This window comes from Herpailurus yagouaroundi, unplaced genomic scaffold, assembly GCF_014898765.1.
Source record: "Herpailurus yagouaroundi ecotype Mexico unplaced genomic scaffold, PumYag 165, whole genome shotgun sequence".
In the NCBI taxonomy this organism is placed as follows: Eukaryota; Metazoa; Chordata; class Mammalia; order Carnivora; family Felidae; genus Herpailurus; species Herpailurus yagouaroundi.
This window is the reverse complement of record NW_024412406.1, coordinates 12,594,868-12,617,217: the sequence shown is the minus strand read 5'-3', so window position 1 is coordinate 12,617,217 and position 22,350 is coordinate 12,594,868. Positions and strand designations below refer to the sequence as shown.

The 22,350-nt window shown below is 37.2% G+C and overlaps 1 protein-coding gene across 1 annotated transcript in view; it reads right to left on the bottom strand.

Annotated features, from left to right (window-relative positions):
- The window catches only part of TRPA1 (transient receptor potential cation channel subfamily A member 1), a 55,920-nt gene that overhangs the window by 12,476 nt on the left and 21,094 nt on the right, over nt 1-22,350 (bottom strand). Inside the window, exons 8-21 of the mRNA XM_040487607.1 lie at nt 21,915-21,963; nt 20,105-20,204; nt 19,352-19,452; nt 17,645-17,814; nt 17,393-17,557; nt 15,812-15,926; nt 14,467-14,633; nt 12,767-12,860; nt 7,144-7,203; nt 6,533-6,631; nt 3,961-4,031; nt 2,877-3,039; nt 1,998-2,087; nt 227-396 (exon numbers count right to left, since the gene is read on the bottom strand). Coding sequence (XP_040343541.1) covers nt 227-396; nt 1,998-2,087; nt 2,877-3,039; nt 3,961-4,031; nt 6,533-6,631; nt 7,144-7,203; nt 12,767-12,860; nt 14,467-14,633; nt 15,812-15,926; nt 17,393-17,557; nt 17,645-17,814; nt 19,352-19,452; nt 20,105-20,204; nt 21,915-21,963 — 1,614 coding nt within the window. The remainder of the gene's footprint in view (nt 1-226; nt 397-1,997; nt 2,088-2,876; nt 3,040-3,960; nt 4,032-6,532; nt 6,632-7,143; nt 7,204-12,766; nt 12,861-14,466; nt 14,634-15,811; nt 15,927-17,392; nt 17,558-17,644; nt 17,815-19,351; nt 19,453-20,104; nt 20,205-21,914; nt 21,964-22,350) is intronic.

Here is a 22,350-nt window from a genome sequence, read left to right as displayed (position 1 = left end):
AAATTATCTGGCCCCAAATTTCAGTAGTGCCAAGGTTGAAAAATCCTGGTCTATACTCTGAACTCCAAACCTCCCTCCCCTTTTCCTTAATACATATTAAAGTACCTCCACAGTCTAAAACAATTGGAAAAGGAATAAGCCAATTATAAATATGGTACTTAAAACAGTTATTCTTTTAATATTAAAAATGTCTAAGGGATACAGAAATCATTCAAGCTTGCTTTACCTTTGGAGATACAGTAAGAAGTTCATCCAGTAGAAGTATATAGCAATCGCTCCACATTGCCACTGCACATAAGCTGGTATACCAATGAATAAGGGTGACACAAAAATGATACTTGTTGTGTAGATAATCCATTCAGCTCCATTGGCATTATCCAAGATGTAATTCCTTTTCTGGGGTTAAAAAGAATTCAGAATTACCACATGTAGAGACCAGGACCGAGCATCTTATGGATGATTTTATATATACGTATATATATACACGTGCATATATATATAAATACATGTATATATATATATATATGTGTGTATACATACATATATATACATATATATATGTATATGTATATATATAATGTTGACCAGTAGCAACAACTATCTGGCATTGCAGTTGGACAGGTTTAGGACCAAGGAGCCAGCTTCTGCCATCCTGGACTACACTCAGCCCTGGGTATGAACCAGTGTTGAAGGTGGCCCAATCTCTTCTGTTGAATTGGCACTTTGGGAATCTGATGCCTAAGTAAATTCTACAACTTTGTGGGCTTTCTCTGAGTCCATTCCTTCTTAAGGAAAGTCCTGGGGAGCTGCAGGTTGGTTTAGTGATTCCTTTATGCCTGTGTAAGGACATGCATATAGATTTCTCAGGATACAAATGAACTAAAGCTTCTTCTAAGGAGGTTTGAGACCTATGCTAAGACTTAATTGTCGTAACAATTTGATGTCATTTCCTATCATTAAAAATTTCAAGTTTTGGACATCAAATTTTCTATAGAGGTGACAATTTCAGTATCAATTAAAAAATGTGGAAACCAAGTCTGTTAGAGAAATCATATAACTTTATAGTTCAATTTAGAGTATAATCTATAAAAAATGAGAATTATGATGAGATTAAATAATATGCCCTAAATCATTCAAACTACAATGGAACAATACAGTCTAAGTCTCAGAATTGTGACAATCTACTGAAACTATATACAGACACACACACTTGCAAATATATAGTACCAAACAAATGCAAAGCATTGTAATGGTCATTGACATTCTTTAAGGCAGGTATCAATGTGCTTATATAAAAGTAAATTTTCACATAAAATGAGGTACTTATAAAAGTTACATATCTTATAAAAATAACATTCACAAAAATACAAAAAAATGAATAATAAAAGACTTTAAATAAAAGATTGATGCCATTTATTAACCAAAGCAAGGACCTGTAGATAATTCACATAATTCTTGAGTCTGATCTGAACTTGGTTCATCCATTTAAATGTATGAAGTAAAAATTATGCTATAAAAAGTTCCCAATTTTTATTATAACTTGAGAATTTTATCCAGTAAAGAAAATCATTCTTATTAAGAAAGGAATTAAAAAACCCATTTGAAATGGAACCATGGGCCAAGTAAGTTCTTTATAAATAGTTATATTCAAACGTACCTAATTCAAAATCCAGCTATCATGTTAGCAAAATATCAAACTGATAGAGAAAATACAGAAAAGTCATTCATAAGTTCATTTGTAGACAGACTCACACAGACTAGTAGAACTAGAACATCTCTACTTCAGATTTATCAAATAGGCACCATCTGATGCAAGAATCTTGTCTAAAATCATGTGATTTCTACGTTTGAAAAGTTTATGTTTGGTACTGCCAATCTATACATTGGTCAAGTTATGTGATTTTATTCTGACATATATTGTTCAATAATAATTTAGCAATTTATGTTCTGCATATTAAAATATTTGCAACTTTAGAGATATAAAATGTATCACGTACCTGTTGGAAAATTTGGACCACTTCTTTGCAATATCCAAATATACTTGATAAAAAAACTAAAATCATGCAAACTTTTATAGAATAGGAATTCTGAAACAAAAATGTGTAAAACACAGTTATGAAAGACAGCAAATAAAACACTTTTGCTTTTGCATAATTTCCACTATTATTTTATTTTCTTCTGCTTCATTTCTATGTACCGTTATATTTGCTTTAAACAGAAAATTACTGTGATACCAATATAAAGACACATACTCATTTCATAATGTCCTAAGAGGTTCAAAAATCACCAAATGAACTCTAAAAGAGTATGAATCTGTAGACCTATGTAAAATTTGTTTTACTATGGTAAAATACACATAACATAAAATGTACCATTTTAAAAGTTTTACATTTTACACGTACATTTACATTTCAAAATGTATAATTCTGTGGCATGAAGTACATTTACTATATTATGCAACCATCGCCACCATCTATCATCATCTAGCTCTATAACTTTTTTTCTATCACTCCCAAACAGAAGCCATGCATCCGCTAAGAATGACCCCCTCTTCCTAAAATCCCAGACAGCCATAAATCTGCCTTATTGTAGACATATTTTAAAGTAGTATATACTTCAGTATTAAAGCTACTATCTCATATGTCAATTCCTTTAAATTAATTTACAAACTCATTTATTGACCAAATTATTTATATTCCCTCGCATTTCACAAAAGATCTTAGGAAAAATTGTTCACATATGAATCATACAGTCCATAATAATAAAAGCCTTAATATTTCAGATTTACTATGAGGTTAGCATTTCTGAGGAAAAAAACACACTTGTAATAATCTTTTATTTTAAAAATTTGAAATATGATGACCAATCAAAAATACCTTGGTGTCTAATATTTCTGAATGATCACTAGTTTCATTGATGATTCCAGTTGAGTTGAAAGCCATACCTGGCTTTATACTGACAACAAGAAAGGTCATAGGCAGGAGACCAAGACAGTAAGATCCTAGGTTCATCATATGGGCTCTAAACCCATAAGCCAACCTACAAAAATAAATCACAATCTCAACAAAAAATATTTACTTAAGATAGCCTGTGGAAAAGGTAGTTATAATCTCTCTCAGAAATCTACTTGGTAAATTCATTGAACTTTAGAACCAAGATCTTCAAATTCACCTTTTTTCATTTTCAGAAAAGAATCTCAACTTCCCAGGAAATCATGACTTACTTAAAATATCTCACCAATTAACGGAAGAACAGAGACTTTAGCTCATATTTTTTGACTTCCATGTTGATTGCTCTTCCCAGGTACCCCTCTCACTTCACTGTCCACTAAACTGCAAGGCCCAGGAATGCTGCTTCGTATCTCACACAAGGGTTTCTACCTCCTAAATATTTCATTTAATGTCAAAAATAAACAATATCAGCATTCTTAATACCAAAACATTTGCCTTTGACACATTTCTTTTTCAAAGTGTAACACATTAATATAATAAAGTCCAGGGGCATCTGGGTAGCTCAGTTGGTTAGGTGTCCAACCCTTGGTTTTGGCTCACATCATGATCTCACATCACATCACGGTTCCCAGGTTTGAGCCCCGTGTAGGACTCTGCTCTGACAGTGCGGACAGGGGATTCCCCCCTGCCCCACATCACTCTCTCTCAAAATAAATCAATAAACTTAAAAAAATCAAAAACATTATTTAAGAGACTTTAAATTATTAAAAAGAAATACTACTTGGAGCACCTGGATGGCGCAGGTGATTAAGTATCTCACTGTTGATTTTAGATCACGTCATGATCGCATGGTTCCTGGGTTCAAGCCCCACATCAGGCTCCATGCTGACAGTGCAGAGCCTGCTTGGGTTTTTCTCTCTGCCTTTCCCCTACTTGCTCGCTCACTCTCTCTTTCAAAAATAAACTTAAAAAAAAATACATACATACATACATACTGCTTAATACCCACCATTTCATAAGTAAATATTCTTTACATACAGGATGATTGAGAAGCTCTATGCGGTTATGTTGTACCATTGCCTGAGAATAATAAAAATAAATCATATTAAACTATTAAGTACAAACTAAGTTTTTTGTTTGCTGGTTTTATAACTTTAATATTATAAAAGTAACACTTTATGAAAATTTGAAAGATCAAAAATTATATCAGGAATGTATTTTTAAAAAAACACAAGCTAGAACCATTTTATATAAATGCACTTACTTGATTCATTTTGTCTCTTTCAATTTCTTACCAGTTGAGATATAATAAGCACTTTAATCTTACATAAAGTTACAACTGGAAAGGATATTAAAAATAAACAAGCAAGAGCTACACTCATTCTTTCCTTGAAGAAACTCAGGCTTATCTCTCTAGAAGGATTTTAAATAGTAGAGTACACATAGTCATTAAATTAGCTTGTGGATTAAGTTTTCATGAATCATTGGGAACTACTAGTATCTATTTTAAAAACAATTTTTAATTATTCAAGAAATACACAGAGGAAGTGACATCAGCAAGATGGTGGAATAGGAAGTCCTGGACCATCTATGCCCATGGAGACAAGACATATCACAACTTAACAATACCTGGACCAATTGCCTTTGTGAGAAATACAGAAACCAGTTAAGAGGTTCCTGTACCCCAAGTGAACCTGTAGCCAAGAAGAACCACATCAAAAACAGTAGGAATATTCATGGCATTTACTTGCCATAGCCCCTCTCCCAGCACAGAACAATGAGATCAAGAGAAAATCCCCAACTCCTGGCTTCCACCTGAAGAGGAAAGCGATATGTGGAATGTTCTAATTGTTCAGGGAGTGAACCAAGGGACTGGTTTCTGTCTTGCCTGAATCTAAGCACTGACAGGTCCATCCAGTCTCTCAGACTTCTGTGCACAATAATTTCCTATCGCAGACCAGCTCTCCTTCCAGAAGAACCCCACTCAGCTCAGATATAATGAGAGATTTGTTATGTTATTAAGGCATTATTCAATTATGCCAAAAGTCAACCACTAAGTGAGGTGTATTTATTCAAGCAAACCTGTGTCATATAAATTATTCTGAGTCTATAGTATACAAAGCCTATTTCCTCTTAGAAGCTACAAAGTTTTATTTCCTCCTTATTCTGCTGGTGGAAACAAACTCTGGTAGAAGTATTGCCTGTTCTTCAAATTATAATTTAAAAACCTCCACATACACACACAAAAATTCTAAGTAGAGCTATAGTATAGTTACTTTTAGGTGACTTTGTTATTCAGTCTGAACTAAAATAACAACTACAAAACATGACATACTCCAGCGGAGCTAAAATGTTTTGCATAGAGCCAGTGTGAGGTTAGTTTCCACTGTCAACCTTGTGGGCATAAAATCCATAGGACTCTGCATCCCTCCCACTCCAAGTACTCAGCAAGCCTTCTAGATATCACTTAAGGTCATGGTTGGTACCATGGTCTCTGTCAAAGGCTCCCATATAGAGAAATGAATTCATTTAAAGTGAATAAAAATTCCCAATTGGTCTAGACCAGTGCTGTCCAATAGAACTTTCTTCAATGATGGAAATGTCCTATATTTGTGCTGTTCAATATGAGAGCCACAAGGCACATAGTCTACTGAGCACTTGCAATGTGGGTACTGCAAATGAATAAATAAACCTTGAATTTTAAGTAGTCACACATGGCTAGCGTTTACTGTATTAGACAACACAGATCTAGACCCTAGACCACAATTTGGAAATCACTTTCAAATAGGTTTTCTTTTGCTTGCAACAGGGTTAATTTGTTGCCAGTGTGTACAGGGCTGGGCCGCCATTCCCACATGGCACCAATCTGTTGATGCTGCTAGCTGCTCTCCCTTTAGACGAGGAGCCCACTCATCAGTTACGTCTTTCCTCTGCAGTTATGTATTTGAGTTGGAGACCCCTGATTTAGACTGCAGTGGATCATCTTGCATGGCTTTTATTGTCCCATCTGCTAGAAATGTAAAATCCACTTTGGAGTAAGAGCTGGTTTGGTCTTAAGTCTCTCGGGCAATTTGGGTCCATACTGTGCATGTTAGGCCTGCTTTTAGATTGGGATCACTCCTCCAGAAGGATCAAAGAGCTTCTGAAAGGTCAGAGTTTACCGTGGAGCCCCTTAGATTGAACTTAGAATCTGTGATTGCAAAATGTCGCCCCTACATTTTCCTGTGGCTTGCATGGAGAAAACTCTTAAATATATAGGTCTATATTTAGATGGATGGAGTCAGGGAGTAAGCACTGACTGTCAGCCTATGTTGTCCATGGTTTATTGGATTTTGAATGAGGCAGGTTTGACATGACCATTAGAACTAAAGTGATTAAGAGTGTAGAACTTTAAGGGGACTAAAGTAAAGGATCCGTGGAAAATGACTGCTTTCTTCACTAAAAAGTAAAGGGTTAGGACACATGGCAGAGAGAGACATCAAACTGTAAATGTGGAATTCTCTCCAGGCCCCTCCCTGGAAACATACCAAAACACAGAACCCATGTAGAAACTACCTAGATAGTGAAAACACTGGACTTACGTTGAGGGTTGTAAGAGGCTCATATGTAACATCCTGTGCAGGTGTTACCTTCTTGGTAAATTCTAATGGACACTGAAGATACCTGAAATTATACTCAATCTGTAGAAGACACAATTTTTAAAACATTAACAATCTAGTATACACCCCAAAGCAGGTCTTGACAAATCAAATACGTAAGTCTACCATTCTTCTGAAAATTAAATATTTCAAATAAAATTGAGTCATTTTGTCTGAAGAAATGTAGATTGTTATTTCATCTTAATTAAAAAAAATATCCTGAAAGGCTGTTACGTAACCTTCTATAACCCACAGTCATGGAAGAAGATGAATTCTCAAAAGATCACTCAGATCTTTGGAATTTCATTCTTCAGGTTAGTACTACCCCAAAAAATACAAAGACTAGAAACAACCCTAAATAATGCTATTAGAAACAATTAAAATATTGGGGGGAAACCAAGGAAAAATTCTCTCACAAGCAGAGGATATAATCATATGACAAATGAAGACAGTAATTACCATCTTCCGAGACTGTGGAACTCTAGTAACATTGTTTTTAGTATTCATTAAAGAATTATAATAAACTTTCAATGACCATGATAAAACAAACTTACATAATAGTCTTGGCAGGACTTGTCTCTTTTGCAAGGCATCATGCAACAATCTAAAAGGACCTTTAAGAGAGAAAACATGGCTACGACATTGGTCAGAAAACGAAATGAGAGATGGGATTTGATCCCATTTCAAAAATTATACCCAAGACACTCCCCTCTCCCTTTCCTTTATTTCTGGTACTTCAAAGATAAACTATAATCCATGTCATTCAGGAACAAAGTTTAAAATATAAAGTTTTCAACTAGTACCACATGCCTCAGAAATACCTAGTGATTCTGAAAAATATGCCTAAGAATGAAATCACATTTACTAAAATTTGAGTCAAAAATATTTTGTGAGTTTTACCCAAGAGTTGATGTCCTTCTGGCCTTCTACAGAATATATAGCTTATAAAGGGTTCCTTTGCTCCACCTATATCTCATCTTCTATACTGCTCCAGCATGGAGTGCTGTGTTGGTTTCTGTCCTCACTCGCTGAACAACACTGACAAAGTATTTGCCCAGAGCAGCATGAACAGCATACTGAAGGACAGAGGTTAAATGAAGAAATATTGAACGCCCTTCAGGTGCTTGAGAAAAGGGGAGAACACTTAAGGGATCATTACAGCTCCCTCTAGGACATGTAGGGAGAAATATTTTTGTGGGGCCCCTGTTAACATAAACTATTTCAGTCACCCCCAATCTGTGTGCTGGCACCTTTCTGGTGCCCAAATTCATCATCCCAAGAAAGGAATACTGCCCAGTCAGATTGTTCTCCTGGAGAAGAATCTGGACACAAAAAACTCCAGATGATTCCACCAGTGTGTCCTCCAAAACTCCTGGGGCATCTGGTCAACCCCACCTGCAAGAAGCAAGGGTAGAGGACTGGACAGCACCCCTTCATGAAGGAGAGAAACAGGGACCCAGGCCCCATTGGGAGGGCACCCCTGTCCTGCTGGTAGTCTCAAACACCCGGAGGGACTTAAAAATTTTTCAGTCTCCGGGCACCTGGGTGGCTCAGTCGGTTAAGTGGCCGACTTTGGCTCAGGTCATGATCTCGCAGTCCGTGAGTTCGAGCCCTGCGTCGGGCTCTGTGCTGACAGCTCAGAGCCTGGAGCCTGTTTCAGATTCTGTGTCTCCCTCTCTCTGACCCTCCCCCGTTCATGCTCTGTCTCTCTCTGTCTCAAAAATAAATAAACATTAAAAAAAAAAATTTCAGTCTCTGTTGGTGACCAGGCAGTGATACTAAGGATCATAAAAAGCACCCTAAGAAATAAGGACAAAACTAGTCAGTAGTGCTGTGCAAGGCAGAACCAGAGAAGCAGGTCTGAGACTGTTTGAGACCTTTTTAATTAATAATCAGCATAAGCTACAGAAAGGAAGGTGGAAACATGGGGAGGGACTATGTAAATTACTCAAGTGTATGATGTGAGGCTAAACTAAAAGTTATTTAAGGACAAATTCACAATACTAAAATGCAAGCAAATTATCGAAAATGAACTAGAAAATATATAATCATGTAAAGAAAAGAAAAACTAATCATAATCCCACAATTGTGGTAATTCTTATTAACATTTTGGTGTATATCTTTTAAGTTCCTTTCCATGTTTTCCATATGTGAGTATTTCTAACATATTTTGTTTACTGTTATTAATGCTACATAAAACATTACTATATGTAAATCTGTATCTCTGTTCATTAGGACAGATTCCAACAACTAGAATTATTGAGTAAGAAATTCTGAGATCATTTTCAATCCTGAATATTTATGTTCCCTTTGATGAATTTAAGTACTTGAAATGCTAACCTATGAACTGGACGGGCTCCAATTTCTATTGGATATTATAAAGAAAAAAAATGCATGTGAAGTACTTAGCACATACTAAGTGCTTACTGACAAGTAAAAACAGTTAAGTGTGAGTAGCTGTAGTACTAATAACCAACCACACAAGCAGTATAACAGTAGGTTGTACAAGGTATGACAAGCACCCTCCTGAATACTTCATATATCTTGCCTCTACTTTTTGTAATCACTTTGTAAGATCAGTATCAGTGTCACTTGTTTGGAGATGAAGCAGAAAATGAAGTTCAGGGAAGAAATGACTCACCTAAAGCAGTAGCAAGAGCCAGGACCAAAACCCAGGACCATCAGGCTCTAATTTTGTCCCTGTGCCCCTGTCTTACTATGTCTCACTGCCTCCTCCATATTTGAATATATTTTCCCTCTGAATGACAGCCAAAGGCATCTTTTTTTTTTTTTTTTGATTATTCTTTGTCCCAATCTTCAAATATCAACCTTCTCAGGAGGTTTTTACCTGCATCCTTAAACACGCACATGCTCAACAGTTCATGGGTGTTTCTCTTGTAGTGAAAGTCCAGTTACATGCTGGGTATATGTTCAATCCAGCACAGAGAATCACACAATTGGAGGCCCACAGAAGCCAGGGGGTAGTGTAAATGAATGAACTGTGCCAGCATTAAGAGCTCTTTTCCACTGTTTTTGAAATGTTGTCTCTCCTTGGGCTGGTTTCTGTCTTTACAATTTGGGTAAATTCATACATAGAGAAATATCTCTCGACTACAAGGAGAGCAGCTGCACCAAAATGACAATACACGGCAATGAACGGTAGGCATTAGACTGAGTATACAAAAGGAAGAGGTGGGACTCGCAGGCCAATGGTGGAGAAGTAGGGGGACCCGAAGTTCCCTCGTCCCTCAAACACAGAAGTGTTGAGGCCAAAGGACTTTGAATTCCAAGAGTATGGGCTGCAGAGGGACAGAGACGTCCCTAAGGACCCACCAGGACAAGCTGGTGGGCCATAGGTATACCACTGTGGGAGAGAGAAAACAGGCTGCGTAGGCAAGGCGGGGAGGGATCCCCTTCTGCGGAGAGACAAAGGGAAGAGAAAGAGAAGCTGGGGAAGCATAGGACTGTATCTGGACGAGAGGAAAACCATGGAACAGGATGGAGAAAGATCCAATCTCTAACCTCTTTGACCTCAGCCACAGCAATTTCTTGCTTGACATATTTCCAAAAGTAAGGGAATTAGAAGCAAAAATGAATTACTGGGACCTCATCAAGATAAAAAGCTGCTTCACTGCAAAGGAAATAATCAACAAAACTAAAAGGCAACTGACAGAATGGGAAAAGATATTTGCAAATGACATATCAGATAAAGGGTTAGTATCCAAAATCCATAAAGAACTCACCAAACTCCACACCCGAAAAACAAATAACCCAGTGAAGAAATGGGCAGAAAACATGAATAGACACTTCTCTAAAGAAAACATCTGGATGGCCAACAGGCACATGAAAGATGCTCAACGTTGCTCCTCATCAGGGAAATATAAATCAAAACCACACTCAGATATCACCTCACGCCAGTCAGAGTGGCCAAAATGAACAAATCAGGAGACTACAGATGCTGGAGAGGATGTGGAGAAACGGGAACCCTCTTGCACTGTTGGTGGGAATGCAAATTGGTGCAGCCGCTCTGGAAAACAGTGTGGAGGTTCCTCAAAAAATTAAAAATAGATCTGCCCTATGACCCAGCAATAGCACTGCTAGGAATTTACCCAAGGAGTACTGATGCATAGGGGCACTTGTACCCCAATGTTTATAGCAGCACTCTCAACAATAGCCAAATTATGGAAAGAGCCTAAATGTCCATCCACTGATGAATGGATAAAGAAATTGTGGTTTATATACACAATGGAGTACTACGTGGCAATGAGAAAGAATGAAATATGGCCCTTTGTAGCAACGTGGATGGAACTGGAGAGTGTGATGCTAAGTGAAATAATCCATACAGAGAAAGACAGATACCATATGTTCTCACTCTTATGTGGATCCTGAGAAACTTAACAGAAACCCATGGGGGAGGGGAGGAAAAAAAAAAAAGAGAAAAAAAAGAGGTTAGAGTGGGAGAGAGAGCCAAAGCATAAGAGACTCTTAAAAACTGAGAACAAATTGGTGGGGGTGGGAGGGAGGGGAGGGTGGGTAATGGGTGTTGAGGAGGGCACCTTTTGGGATGAGCACTGGGTGTTGTATGGAAACCAATTTGACAATAAATTTCATATATTGGAAAAAAAAGACAAAAAGCTAATTCACTGCAAAGGAAATAATCAACAAAACTAAAAGGCAACTGACAGAATGGGAAAAGATATTTGCAAATGACATATCAGATAAAGGGTTAGTATCCAAAATCTATAAAGAACTTACCAAACTCAACACCCGAAAAACAAATAATCCAGTGAAGAAATGGGCAGAAAACATGAATAGACACTTTTCCAAAGAAGAAATCCAGATGGCCAACAGACACATGAAAAGATACTCAATGTCACTCATCACCAGGGAAATACAAATCAAAATCACACTGAGATACCACCTCACACCAGTCAGAGTGGCTAAAATTAACAACTCAGGAAACAACAGATGCTGGCAAGGAAGGATGTGCAGAAACGGGAACCCTCTTGCACTGTTGGTGGGAATGCAAACTGGTGCAGCCGCTCTGGAAAACAGTGTGGAGGTTCCTCAAAAAATTAAAAATAGATCTACCCTATGACCCAGCAATAGCATTGCTAGGAATTTATCCAAAGGATACAAGAGTGCTGATTCATAGGGGCACATGTACCCCAATGTTTATAGCCACACTTTCAACAGTAGCCAGATTATGGAAAGAGCCTAAATGTTCATCAGCTAATGAATGGATAAAGAAGATGTAGTTTATACATACAAAGGAATACTACTTGTCAATGAGAAAGAATGACATCATGCCATTTGCAGCAACGTGGATGAAACTGGAAGGTATTATGCTAAGTCAGTCAGAGAAAGACATATATGTTTTCACTCATATGTGGAACTTGAGAAACTTAAGGGGGAAGGGAAGGGGGAAAAATAGTTACAAATAGGGAGGAAGGGAGGCAAAACATAAGAGACTCTTAAATACAGAGAACAAAGTGAGGACTGACTGGGGGGTGGGGGAGAGGGCAAAATAGGTGATGGGCATCGAGGAGGGCACTTGTTGGGATGAGCACTGGGTGTTGTATGTAAGCGATGAACCATGGGAATCTACCCCCAAAACCAAGAACATATTGTACTCACTGTGTGTTAGCCAATTTGATAATAAATCGCATTAAAAAAAAAAAAAAAGGAAGAGGTGGGATGTATCAAATGGGAGAGTGCTTGCCCTATCTCAAGGAAGCAGCTGCTACTTGCCCGGAAGTTTCTGCCTCACCGGATCTGATTTTTACAGGAAGCCAGATATCTGGATCCTTAAGAGAGGCATACTGGTTTTAAATATTAACAACTAACGCAGATTTGAAACAATAACATACGTGCCCCCAAAAAACTACCTGGAGGCTGTATTCCACCAGCAACCACCATTAGTAGTCTCTGTTCTCGATTTGGATTATTCTAATAAAAAAATGTTGACCATATTTTCCTATATTCCATATAAAAACTAACATCATTCTTTAATTCAAGTAAACACTTGTTGGCTAACTTCTCTGATCAATAGCCTATTGTTAGAAACTTTACTTTAAAAATGAAAATTACATTTACATTGTGATTACAGCAATAAATCCTCATATTACATTATATGCCAAGCATATACCCAGAATCAGTTTTGTCTGGAGAGCTTACCTTCATGCATTCAGGGAGGTATTCTACCATTTCCATAACTGGACATTTATTGCTTGGAGAATAATGACTAAAAACCTTAAGACATTCTTCCCATCTATTAAAAAGCAAAACAAAACAAAAAACAATGGTGATAGTAATAAAACAATCACAAGTCATAATCCTTCTGTTCTACACCACAAAGATGCCAGTTGAAATTCAAGATTATACCTTTAGGAGAAACCTGAAATTGTTCCAATGGAACCAATAGTTCACGAATCAAGATCAAACCATTAATAGGGTCCTTGTCCATTAGTGGAAATTAGAAATGTGGGAAAATTCTAGGATGGATATAATCACTGTTCTTTTTCTCTAAATTCCTTCTTAAAAAGGTAAGCTTTTACCTTCTTTTCTCCTGAAATCATGAAATAGTATGAGCTGGTCATGCTGGGTAGAGATACTCACATTCACATATATACAACAGCAACATAGTACTGAACATGATATGTTTTTTTAATTTTTTCTAATGTTTATTTATTTTTGAGAGAGAGAGACAGAGAGTGTGAGCAGGGAAGGGGCAGAGAAAGAGGGAGACACAGAATCCGAAGCAGGCTCAAACCCACGAGCTGTGAGATCGTGATCTGAGCCAAAGTCAGACACCCAACTGAGCCCCCCCAGCGCGCCTGAACACGTGATATTTAATGGGTAATCCGTGTATATATATCGTGTTGAATTAAACTACAAAATAACATGTGTCAAGTATGTTAATAAGCATGGATTCTGCCAGGAGATTACAGACTCTGCTCCTTTCTTCCCTGCCATTTGTTTGGACACGATAAGAAGGTGCTTTTGATACCAAGGAGGAAATAAATCTCCAACAGGAAGTAAAGAAGAGACCATTTATCTCCAAGATCCTATCTATGTCATAGGAGACTACTTCTAAAAAGTACCAAACTTTCTGTTAACAGTATCAGTAAAATGCATCTAGAACATCTGCATAATCAGTGGCAAACTTCTGGTTGCACACTTGCATTGGCTAGCGTTTCAAAGGAATAATCATTGGTGACGGGTGGGTCTTGAGATTGCCCATGCTTAAAAACACAGGCTTATCTGTCTCAAATATGAAATGTCTCAGCTCTGTGTCCACAACTGGGTGATACGGGGCCCTTGAGCATATCTGTGATTATACAGAAAAGTTTATGTACAAAAACTAGGACAAACTACCGTCCAACTTTATCATTAGAACTCCTTAAAATATGGCATAAAAACCCACAACCACAAAAGGTTATGTGTTAAGGGAAATTCCAATCGATGGCCCTAGTAACAACCTGGATATACCCCGGAGAGGATTTTCACCAACATCCGGTTTTCACATTCGTATTGGCAAGAGAGTGTTGGCAGATTCAGGTTGAGCAGGGAAGAGTGTGCTAGACAATGACCATAGTGCCAGATACTACCCATGCCCGAACCCCATGAGTGTCACATGAGTGTTATGAAGGTGATCTATGCTCCCACGATTTAGAAATGGAAACCAAAAACCAGAGAGTTCAGTAACATGTCCGTTATTACCCAAAGAGTACATTAAAAACTTTATGTCAACAACTGATGTTTAAGAAATGTTGATTATCAGCTGAAACTTATTCTTTTTCTGTTTCCTTTCAGGTTATAAATCATCCCACGTGCCAGAGGACACGAAATGACAGTGGGATAGGAAGAAAGCATACCTTTTGTTCTTGATGGTCGTAAGAACCACGTCCTTCCTCTTATTGTGAATTGCAACATGCAAAAAGGAGGCCTGCTGCTTGTTCAGGACGATGTCAGCATCATAACTCAAAAGAAGTGCGACGGCTTTGGCATGGCCTTCCCTTGCAGCAAAGTGCAGTGCAGTGTTCTTTCAGAGAGAACAGGACACAGAAAATCCAGTGACAATGGCTAGTCATCCTTTGGCTATCGTACTGCTTTCATCTTTGAACTGCTTAAAATACATTATTGACAAACCCAACTATTTAATACCAAAATATGTAAAATTTAAAACCAATGCTCAGAGTCAAGCATCAAATAAGGAGTTTCTAGTTCACACACGGTGTGTGTGTGTGTGTGTGTGTGTGTGTGTGTGTGTGCGCGCGCACAAGCAATTCCAAGTGGTTTGTTTTACTTTGTTTTTATATTGGGATGATTCTGCAAGGACAAATGACAGACTTTCAGAGTAAAGATGTTGGAGTGAACACAGAATACTTCTAAGAGGTTTCTTGTCTTAGTAGAGCAATGATTTCCAGATGTTGGCTTTTTGTAGTCTGGTGAAATTTTTTTTTTTTTTTAAATTTTTTTTTCAACATTTATTTATTTTTTTTGGGGGGGACAGAGAGAGACAGAGCATGAACGGGGGAGGGGCAGAGAGAGAGAGGGAGACACAGAATCGGAAACAGGCTCCAGGCTCTGAGCCATCAGCCCAGAGCCTGACGCGGGGCTCGAACTCACGGACCGCGAGATCGTGACCTGGCTGAAGTCGGACGCTTAACCGACTGCGCCACCCAGGCGCCTGTAGTCTGGTGAAATTTTTTAAAAATCAGGAATTGCTCTAAGGTTGCCAATCTTTAATTTGACACATAAAGACATCTTAAAAAGCAATAACAACCTTCTACCTCTATCATTTCATGAAAGAATGTGAATTTTAATACTCTCCATAAAAAGAGGAAGTATATTATAGCAGAATAAAGGATAGTCTTTCAAATCAAACACACTTAGCTATATGAAAACATACCCCGGACCTCTTCATTTTTCTCAGTTCACCAGGGAGTACTGAAATTTTTTTCATCAATCTACATGGGCCTGTGGACTCTCTGCGAGACTCAAGAGGTGTCCTCAACATGCACCCACCTGTTGGCATTCTCCTTATTCTGTTCCCCTCTTACTCATTCCTCACTTAGCGTCTGCAGAGTAAGAACCCAACAAAAGACTATGAATGCAGCAAGGAAGGAAATAAAATGGCTGGAAAGGACGCTTTCATGCAATTTTGGAAGTTTCTTCAATGCCAAGATTTTGGGTAGGTATGGAGAACACAGTACATACCCCTTCTTCATCTAGCTGATCTGTGCACTTCATGTTAGTGTCAAGAATGACCTTCATGGTCTGAGTGTACCCGCCCAAGGAAGCATGATGCAAAGCAGTCCAGCCACTGTGGTCACTGTTAAGAGTTAAGAAAGGACTGTTCATTCACTTCTCAGATGAATCCTGGGAAGGAATGCCACCCATTTGAAAGGTGAGTCTGATGAGTACAAAAAATAAATGCATATCTGAGTTCTAGCAACTAAGTATGTATTACATATTTCTAAAAATGAGCTAATTTCAAGACTAATGGTCTTAAGTAATCTTCCAATAATGTGATTCACACATATTTTTTAATTTAGTAGATTAACATATAAAAGTATATAAACACATCAAACATCTGTGGGTGGGTAAAACTTGAAAAAACACATTTTTCAAGACTATAATGTACTTATACACACTATTTTAAATCTTGTTTTATTCTTTCGTTGAATATTGTATCAAAACTTTTCCATGATGGTGGTTATTAGTCTTCACGGCCACTAATTGCTGCTGCTGCTAATAACATTTTACAATACACGGCCTTAAGATGCTTAGCTTAATGCTACTTCTGTTTCTAAGACTTCAGGACTGAAAAGATCATTCCTCCAGTACTCTCAAAGACGCTTATTAATCCCCTTAGAAAACATCCTTTCTCTCACAGAAATTCAAGATGTAAAATACAATGAAGACCTTGTCATCCTTCCAAATTACAGATTGGAAAAAAAAAAAGTATGAGATCCTGAAACAACTTAATTTTAGCGCTAGTGAGCACCTATTTTAGGTTGCAAGGGCCACCTTGCCATTTCAGTTGTGAGGCACTTAAGCAACAAGTGTCTGGCCTGGATCCATTTGGGGTCCCCCACGCATGTCTGCTGAAGGCAGAAAGGAACTGAGCAGAGCATTCACTTCTCAGCTACAGCCCTACCTTGCAGGACTGGTGCTCTGATACAGAAGTGTGTTTCTGAACATTAGCCTAATGAGCTCTTTGCTTCCACATTGGTAAAATTAAAAGATAGCTCACCACACTTCTATAAAACTTGGCTTTTTACAAAGATGTCATTTAATTATGCTATCTTCTAATTATGTTTAATTATTTTTAATTTGTTTTTGCTCCTTGTGTTAGACTTCTGTATAACGAAATTCAGGAATTCTTCATGTTTCGTGTTGTAGCATAAAGAGATTTTCACCTCCATCGTTCATCAGACAGAATGAAAAAGTCTTTGAATTTGTATGGGGTGTGTGTGTACGTGTATCTGCATAAAAGGATAGTAGCATGACAAAGCAAAATATGAAGAATTGTGTCTCAAACTACTTTGCACCAAGCCACTTATTCTGTGAACTCAAATGAAGTCTTCAAATCTATACACCTTGATGTCATTGTCAATTAGAAATAAAACTGATGTCCTGTTCAACATATGAAAAATCATGTAGGTTCTGAGAATTAAATAAGATGGACAAAAGCACTTAGTGAGAAAGTTAGATATCATAATTCAGAATAAAATAGAAAAACAGCCAAAAATGGCTAATTAAAAATACATAAATATTCTGGTCACATATCCTTACCTGAGAAATAATGCACCTTTTTTCAGAAGAAGTTGAACTACCTTATCATGCCCATTTTTTGCAGCCAGGTGCAAAGGCGTCATTCCATGGAGGTCACCTTCATTCAAAAGCCTCGTGTCATTCATATCTTGCAGAAGCCTCTGACAGGTGTTGATACGCCCGTAACTTGAAAAAATTAGGTTTCATATTTTCAAAGTAAATATTAAACAGAAAGAAGGCACGCTCACAGGGTCAAGGTAAATGGACCCTTACCTGGCTGCAAAATGTAAGGGTGATTTCTTATCTTTGCTTTTGGAATGAATGGACACATTAAAGTCAAGGAGGTTATCTACAGAGACAGGAATCCCGTGTCTACATGCATAATGTAGAGGAGTACACCCATCATCATCTTCATCCATTACCAGCTTTTTAATATGTTGCATCTATGGAAAAAATTAATATTCTAAATATAACTGTTCTCAAGCTCATGTAGTGTTTTTCAAACTATCCTGTAGGACAGAATTTTCCAATGGTCAATATGTACACCTTGAGGGCAAAAATATAAGTAACTCAAAGGTACTAGAGTAAAATTAATTTGGATGATGGTGCATGCTCTGTCTCCCTGAAATGTAGACTTCCATATTAAAGGTTATGCAAAGTCCTAAGAATAAGATGTGCACTTAACTTGTTCAATCCAGCATCGCTACAGGCCACCCTCTTCAGCCCTCCTTTCACTTTTTTGTCCCAAATAACACTTAAGAACTGAATGCTAATGTGTTCCATTAGACAAAAGGAAGGAGATGTTAAAAATTAGGTTTACTTTATTTTTATATGAATATTAAATTAAAAAATGAATGGAAAATGAGCACTTAGTCCAATCAATAAACATTTTTACTTTTAAACATGCAACTACAAGGATTTTTATTCTCAATTAAAGACTTTGACAATGTTAAAAATCTATTTATTATAAAAATATGGTGAACTTCAGATACACCTAATAGTCACTTGATAAGTATTAGCTGGTGACTATAAATACAGAGATAATGTTTCAACCTGTCAAGTGAAATATGTTGAATAGTTTGGTTTTTTTTAATGCTTATTCATTTATTTTGAGACAGAGAGAGAGAGAGAGTGCATGCAAGCATGAGTGGGGAAAGGAGAGAGGGAGGGAGGGAGAGAGAGAGAGAGAGAGAGAGAGAGAGAGAGAGAGAGAGAGAGGCTGGTGGGGGGGAGAGGGAGGGAGAGAAGGAGAGAAGAATCCTAAGCAGGCTTCGCATTGTCAGTGCAGAGCCCCAGGCAGGGCTGGATTCCAAAAACCGTGAGATCATCATCTGAACCAAAATCAAGAGTCAGACGCTTAACTGACTGAGCCACTGAAGCACCCCAAATAGTTTTTCTTAATTGATGATTAAGTATTATGAATTCACTCCCATACTTGGCTTTTCCACTGATATGTAATTTGTAATAGTTAAAATACTGATGGAAAGCTAAATTATAGATGGGGATATAGACAGGGCACCTGGGTGGCTCAGTCAGTTAAGCATTCAAATCTTGACTTTGGCCCAGGGCATGATCTCACGGTTTGTGGGTTAGAGCCCCACATCTGGGCTCCATGCTGACGATGAAGAGCCTGCTTGGGATCCTCTCTCTCTGCCTCTCTCTTGCCCCTTCCATGCATGCTCTCTCTCTCAAAATAAATAATAAACTTAAGAAAAAATAGATGGGGCATATAGGAAACCTCTCTAACTTGAAAAATTCAACCCCAATGAAATTTATTATCATAATCATCACCATCATGTTGTAAATATTAAAATATGGAATTTTTACTTTAAAATAATTTTTAAATTCCAAAATGAGACTTCATAATAATAAAAACCGTAAGCAAAATCATTTTACCTAACTCAGTTTATGGACATCCACATATATATCTTTTACCTGAACCCAACTTGCTTTATGTAAATCCACATATATATCCATTACCTGCATAAACTCAGGTCGCAGATTTTTTAATCCATGAGGTTGCTGTACAGTCAAATGCAAAAAATTACGTCCAAGATGATCTTTTATGTCTACATGGGCACCTATAAAAACATAATATAAATATAACTTCTACTCATTTATTTAAAGCATGACCTATGGTTGATTTTCAGTTTAAGAAAATCAAAGATTTTTTACTTAAAACTTTGTCAACCATTAGCTTACAGGAAACTTTATTTACAAAAGAAAACTGTATTTAAAATGGATTTACCTTACTGAGTATGTGTGTATGTGTGTGGGGGGGGGGTAGAAAATCTATGATTTGTTGCATTAATTAATGTAGGAGATCTCACCTTTTTAAAGCATAAAATATAAAGATGGAGAGATTAGATATCAAGAAAAAAAGGGACAGTAGTTATCTTCTTTGTTATCTTTACATCAGGTAGTACCTACAGTGGAGACAGTTGCAGTACCTACATCACAGGATTAATCATTGAGAGAATGTAGATAAAATGTTCAGCAGCATGCACACAACATAAAACTTGCTTTATAAATGTCATCTATTATTGTTCGAAATTATCTTTTTAAGGGTCACTCCCTTACTGAACTTACAATTTTTCTAGACAGGGCAAGTGTTCTATTTATCTCTGTATTCACCGCACCTGGTCCAATGCCTGGCACATGATAAGTGGCTAATAAATGTTTAATATCAAATTAAGTAGTAGTTGTAAAGCTTGGCCTGGTCCCTCATGGTACCTTTAGACAGTAGCAAATTTACAGTATTCCAAGATGCAGAAGCAGTTGCTAATATAAGTGGAGAACGTCCTTCCGAATCAGTGCTATTGATATCTGCTCCCTAAAATAAAGAGTTTATGAACAAATTAGCTTACAAACTGCAATCTGTAAATAATGTTAATTCATTGAAATAAAGTGTCCATATATGGCTAGCATTCAAATGTATAACTATATAACTACTTGAAATCTCCCTAGAATTCATATCTTGTAGCATCAGAAATCAAGGCATTCTTTTATAATTTCAACAACAAATTATCCCCACGTGTTAACCTTTTGACATCTGGTGACAGATCAATGTTATTACTGAAATCATAAAACTAAAATCCTCTGACCTATACCAATAGTTTAGTTCTCAATGTAAGAAAACATTTTTAAATATCCATGATAGGGGCGCCTGGGTGGGTCAGTCAGTTAAGTGTCGGACTTTAGCTCAGGTAACCATCTCACGGTTGGTGGGTTCCAAGCCCCACATCCAACTCTGTACTGACAGCTGGGAGCCTAGAGCCTGCTTAGGATTCTGTGTCTCCTTCTCTCTCTGGCCCTCCCTCACTCACATTCTCTCAAAAAGAAACATTAAAAAGTTTTTTTTGAATATCCATGATAAAAAAATCATCCATATTTATTGCATATAGGATTTTTAAAACATTCACAAGAAATAGTTCACTTAAAAAAATCTACTTCATCTAAAATAGATGAACTTAAATAACTGAAGTAATTCAGATCCTAAAGTAAAATTTTAGTCAAATATCTGATAAAATGTATACTTAAAAATCATATCATACAGATAGATTTTAAATTAATAAGTCAATATTTAACATTATGTGTTACGGTTATATTTTGTAGGACCAGAAACAAAAGCTTAAAAAAAATTCATGGGAAGAATTCTGTCTCTGGGACAGGGATAAAATAGCTTAAACTCCGACTCTGGATATTTCCCTGTTCTTTGGGGACCAATAAATACAGATGATGATAGCACCAGTACCCCCTCTGAAAGCCTGATATTGGTTAGTGAGCTCCTGCCACAGTTCTCTTGCCAGGCAAAGACACAGCTGTGTTCGCAGAAAACCACGCATGACAAAACTATGGCATATAATGAATCTTTCCAGGATTCCTCTATGTAAATATCACAATTTCAATAGTTGCTATTGACAACAAACGCCTGAGGAACACGACAAATGGAACTACATTCATTGCTGATATGGTGGGGCTTAAATACATACATCATATAGTCATCTGTGTAAATGACTTGTTAAAATTTAACTCGAAAGTCAACTGAGTACACCTCTTAGAATGAAAAAGATTGTGTGCTTTCAGTTGTAACAAACTCTGGACAGTATTTTTCTCAGTTTCTATCCTTGGAAAGACGGCGCTGAGGCAGCCGGGGTGGAAGCTTACAGACAATGTGGAAGGTGACGTGTACTGCCTGTCCTGTGTCCCTCTCCAAGCTGCTTGTGCATGAAGAGTCAGCAGAGCTGTGAAGCCTAACACTCCTGGAGGACTGCTTCACAGAACTGTCCTTGCTATGTACCCACCAACTCCCAACACTAAAAACACGGGTACAGTTTCTGCCCAACTTGGTGGTAATGAAGTCCGGCCATTATGGATTTGTATACAACATACTCTATTTGTAAATGTGTCAGTCATCTTTTTGTAAACTTTTTTTGCTGATAAGCAACAAAATTTGGCTTAGTTTTGAAAATCCATTATGTAATTATATGATTTTCTAACTGTAAATAGTAATAAAACAAAAAACTGTCTATAGAATAGTTACCACTGAAATTAAGTAGTCTGCCAGTTCATGGTGATCAAATAATGAGGCTCTGCAAAAGGAGAATGATATGCATATTAAAGTACTACTGATATAAATATATAAAATAAAGCTATACTATACTCAAAAAGTTTATTTACATTATCACTTAACAACATAATAAAATGCTAGAAAATCAATAGCCTTTCAAAATTTATAATTGATTGTGATTTAGGGTAATATTTTCAAAGTAACAGTAATCGAGAAAGTTCAAACACATCACAATATTTTCCTCATCTTTTAGTAAAGTGGTTATATCCTCATCAAATCATCTTGAACATGTGAAGTGAGTAGTAACATCTGTCCTAAGAGCTTAAAGTAAACGACAAAAGAACAGGCTGTTATCACTGTGATCGTGGGGGGAAAAAACAGTTGCATGCAAGGTGCATGCAATTCACCT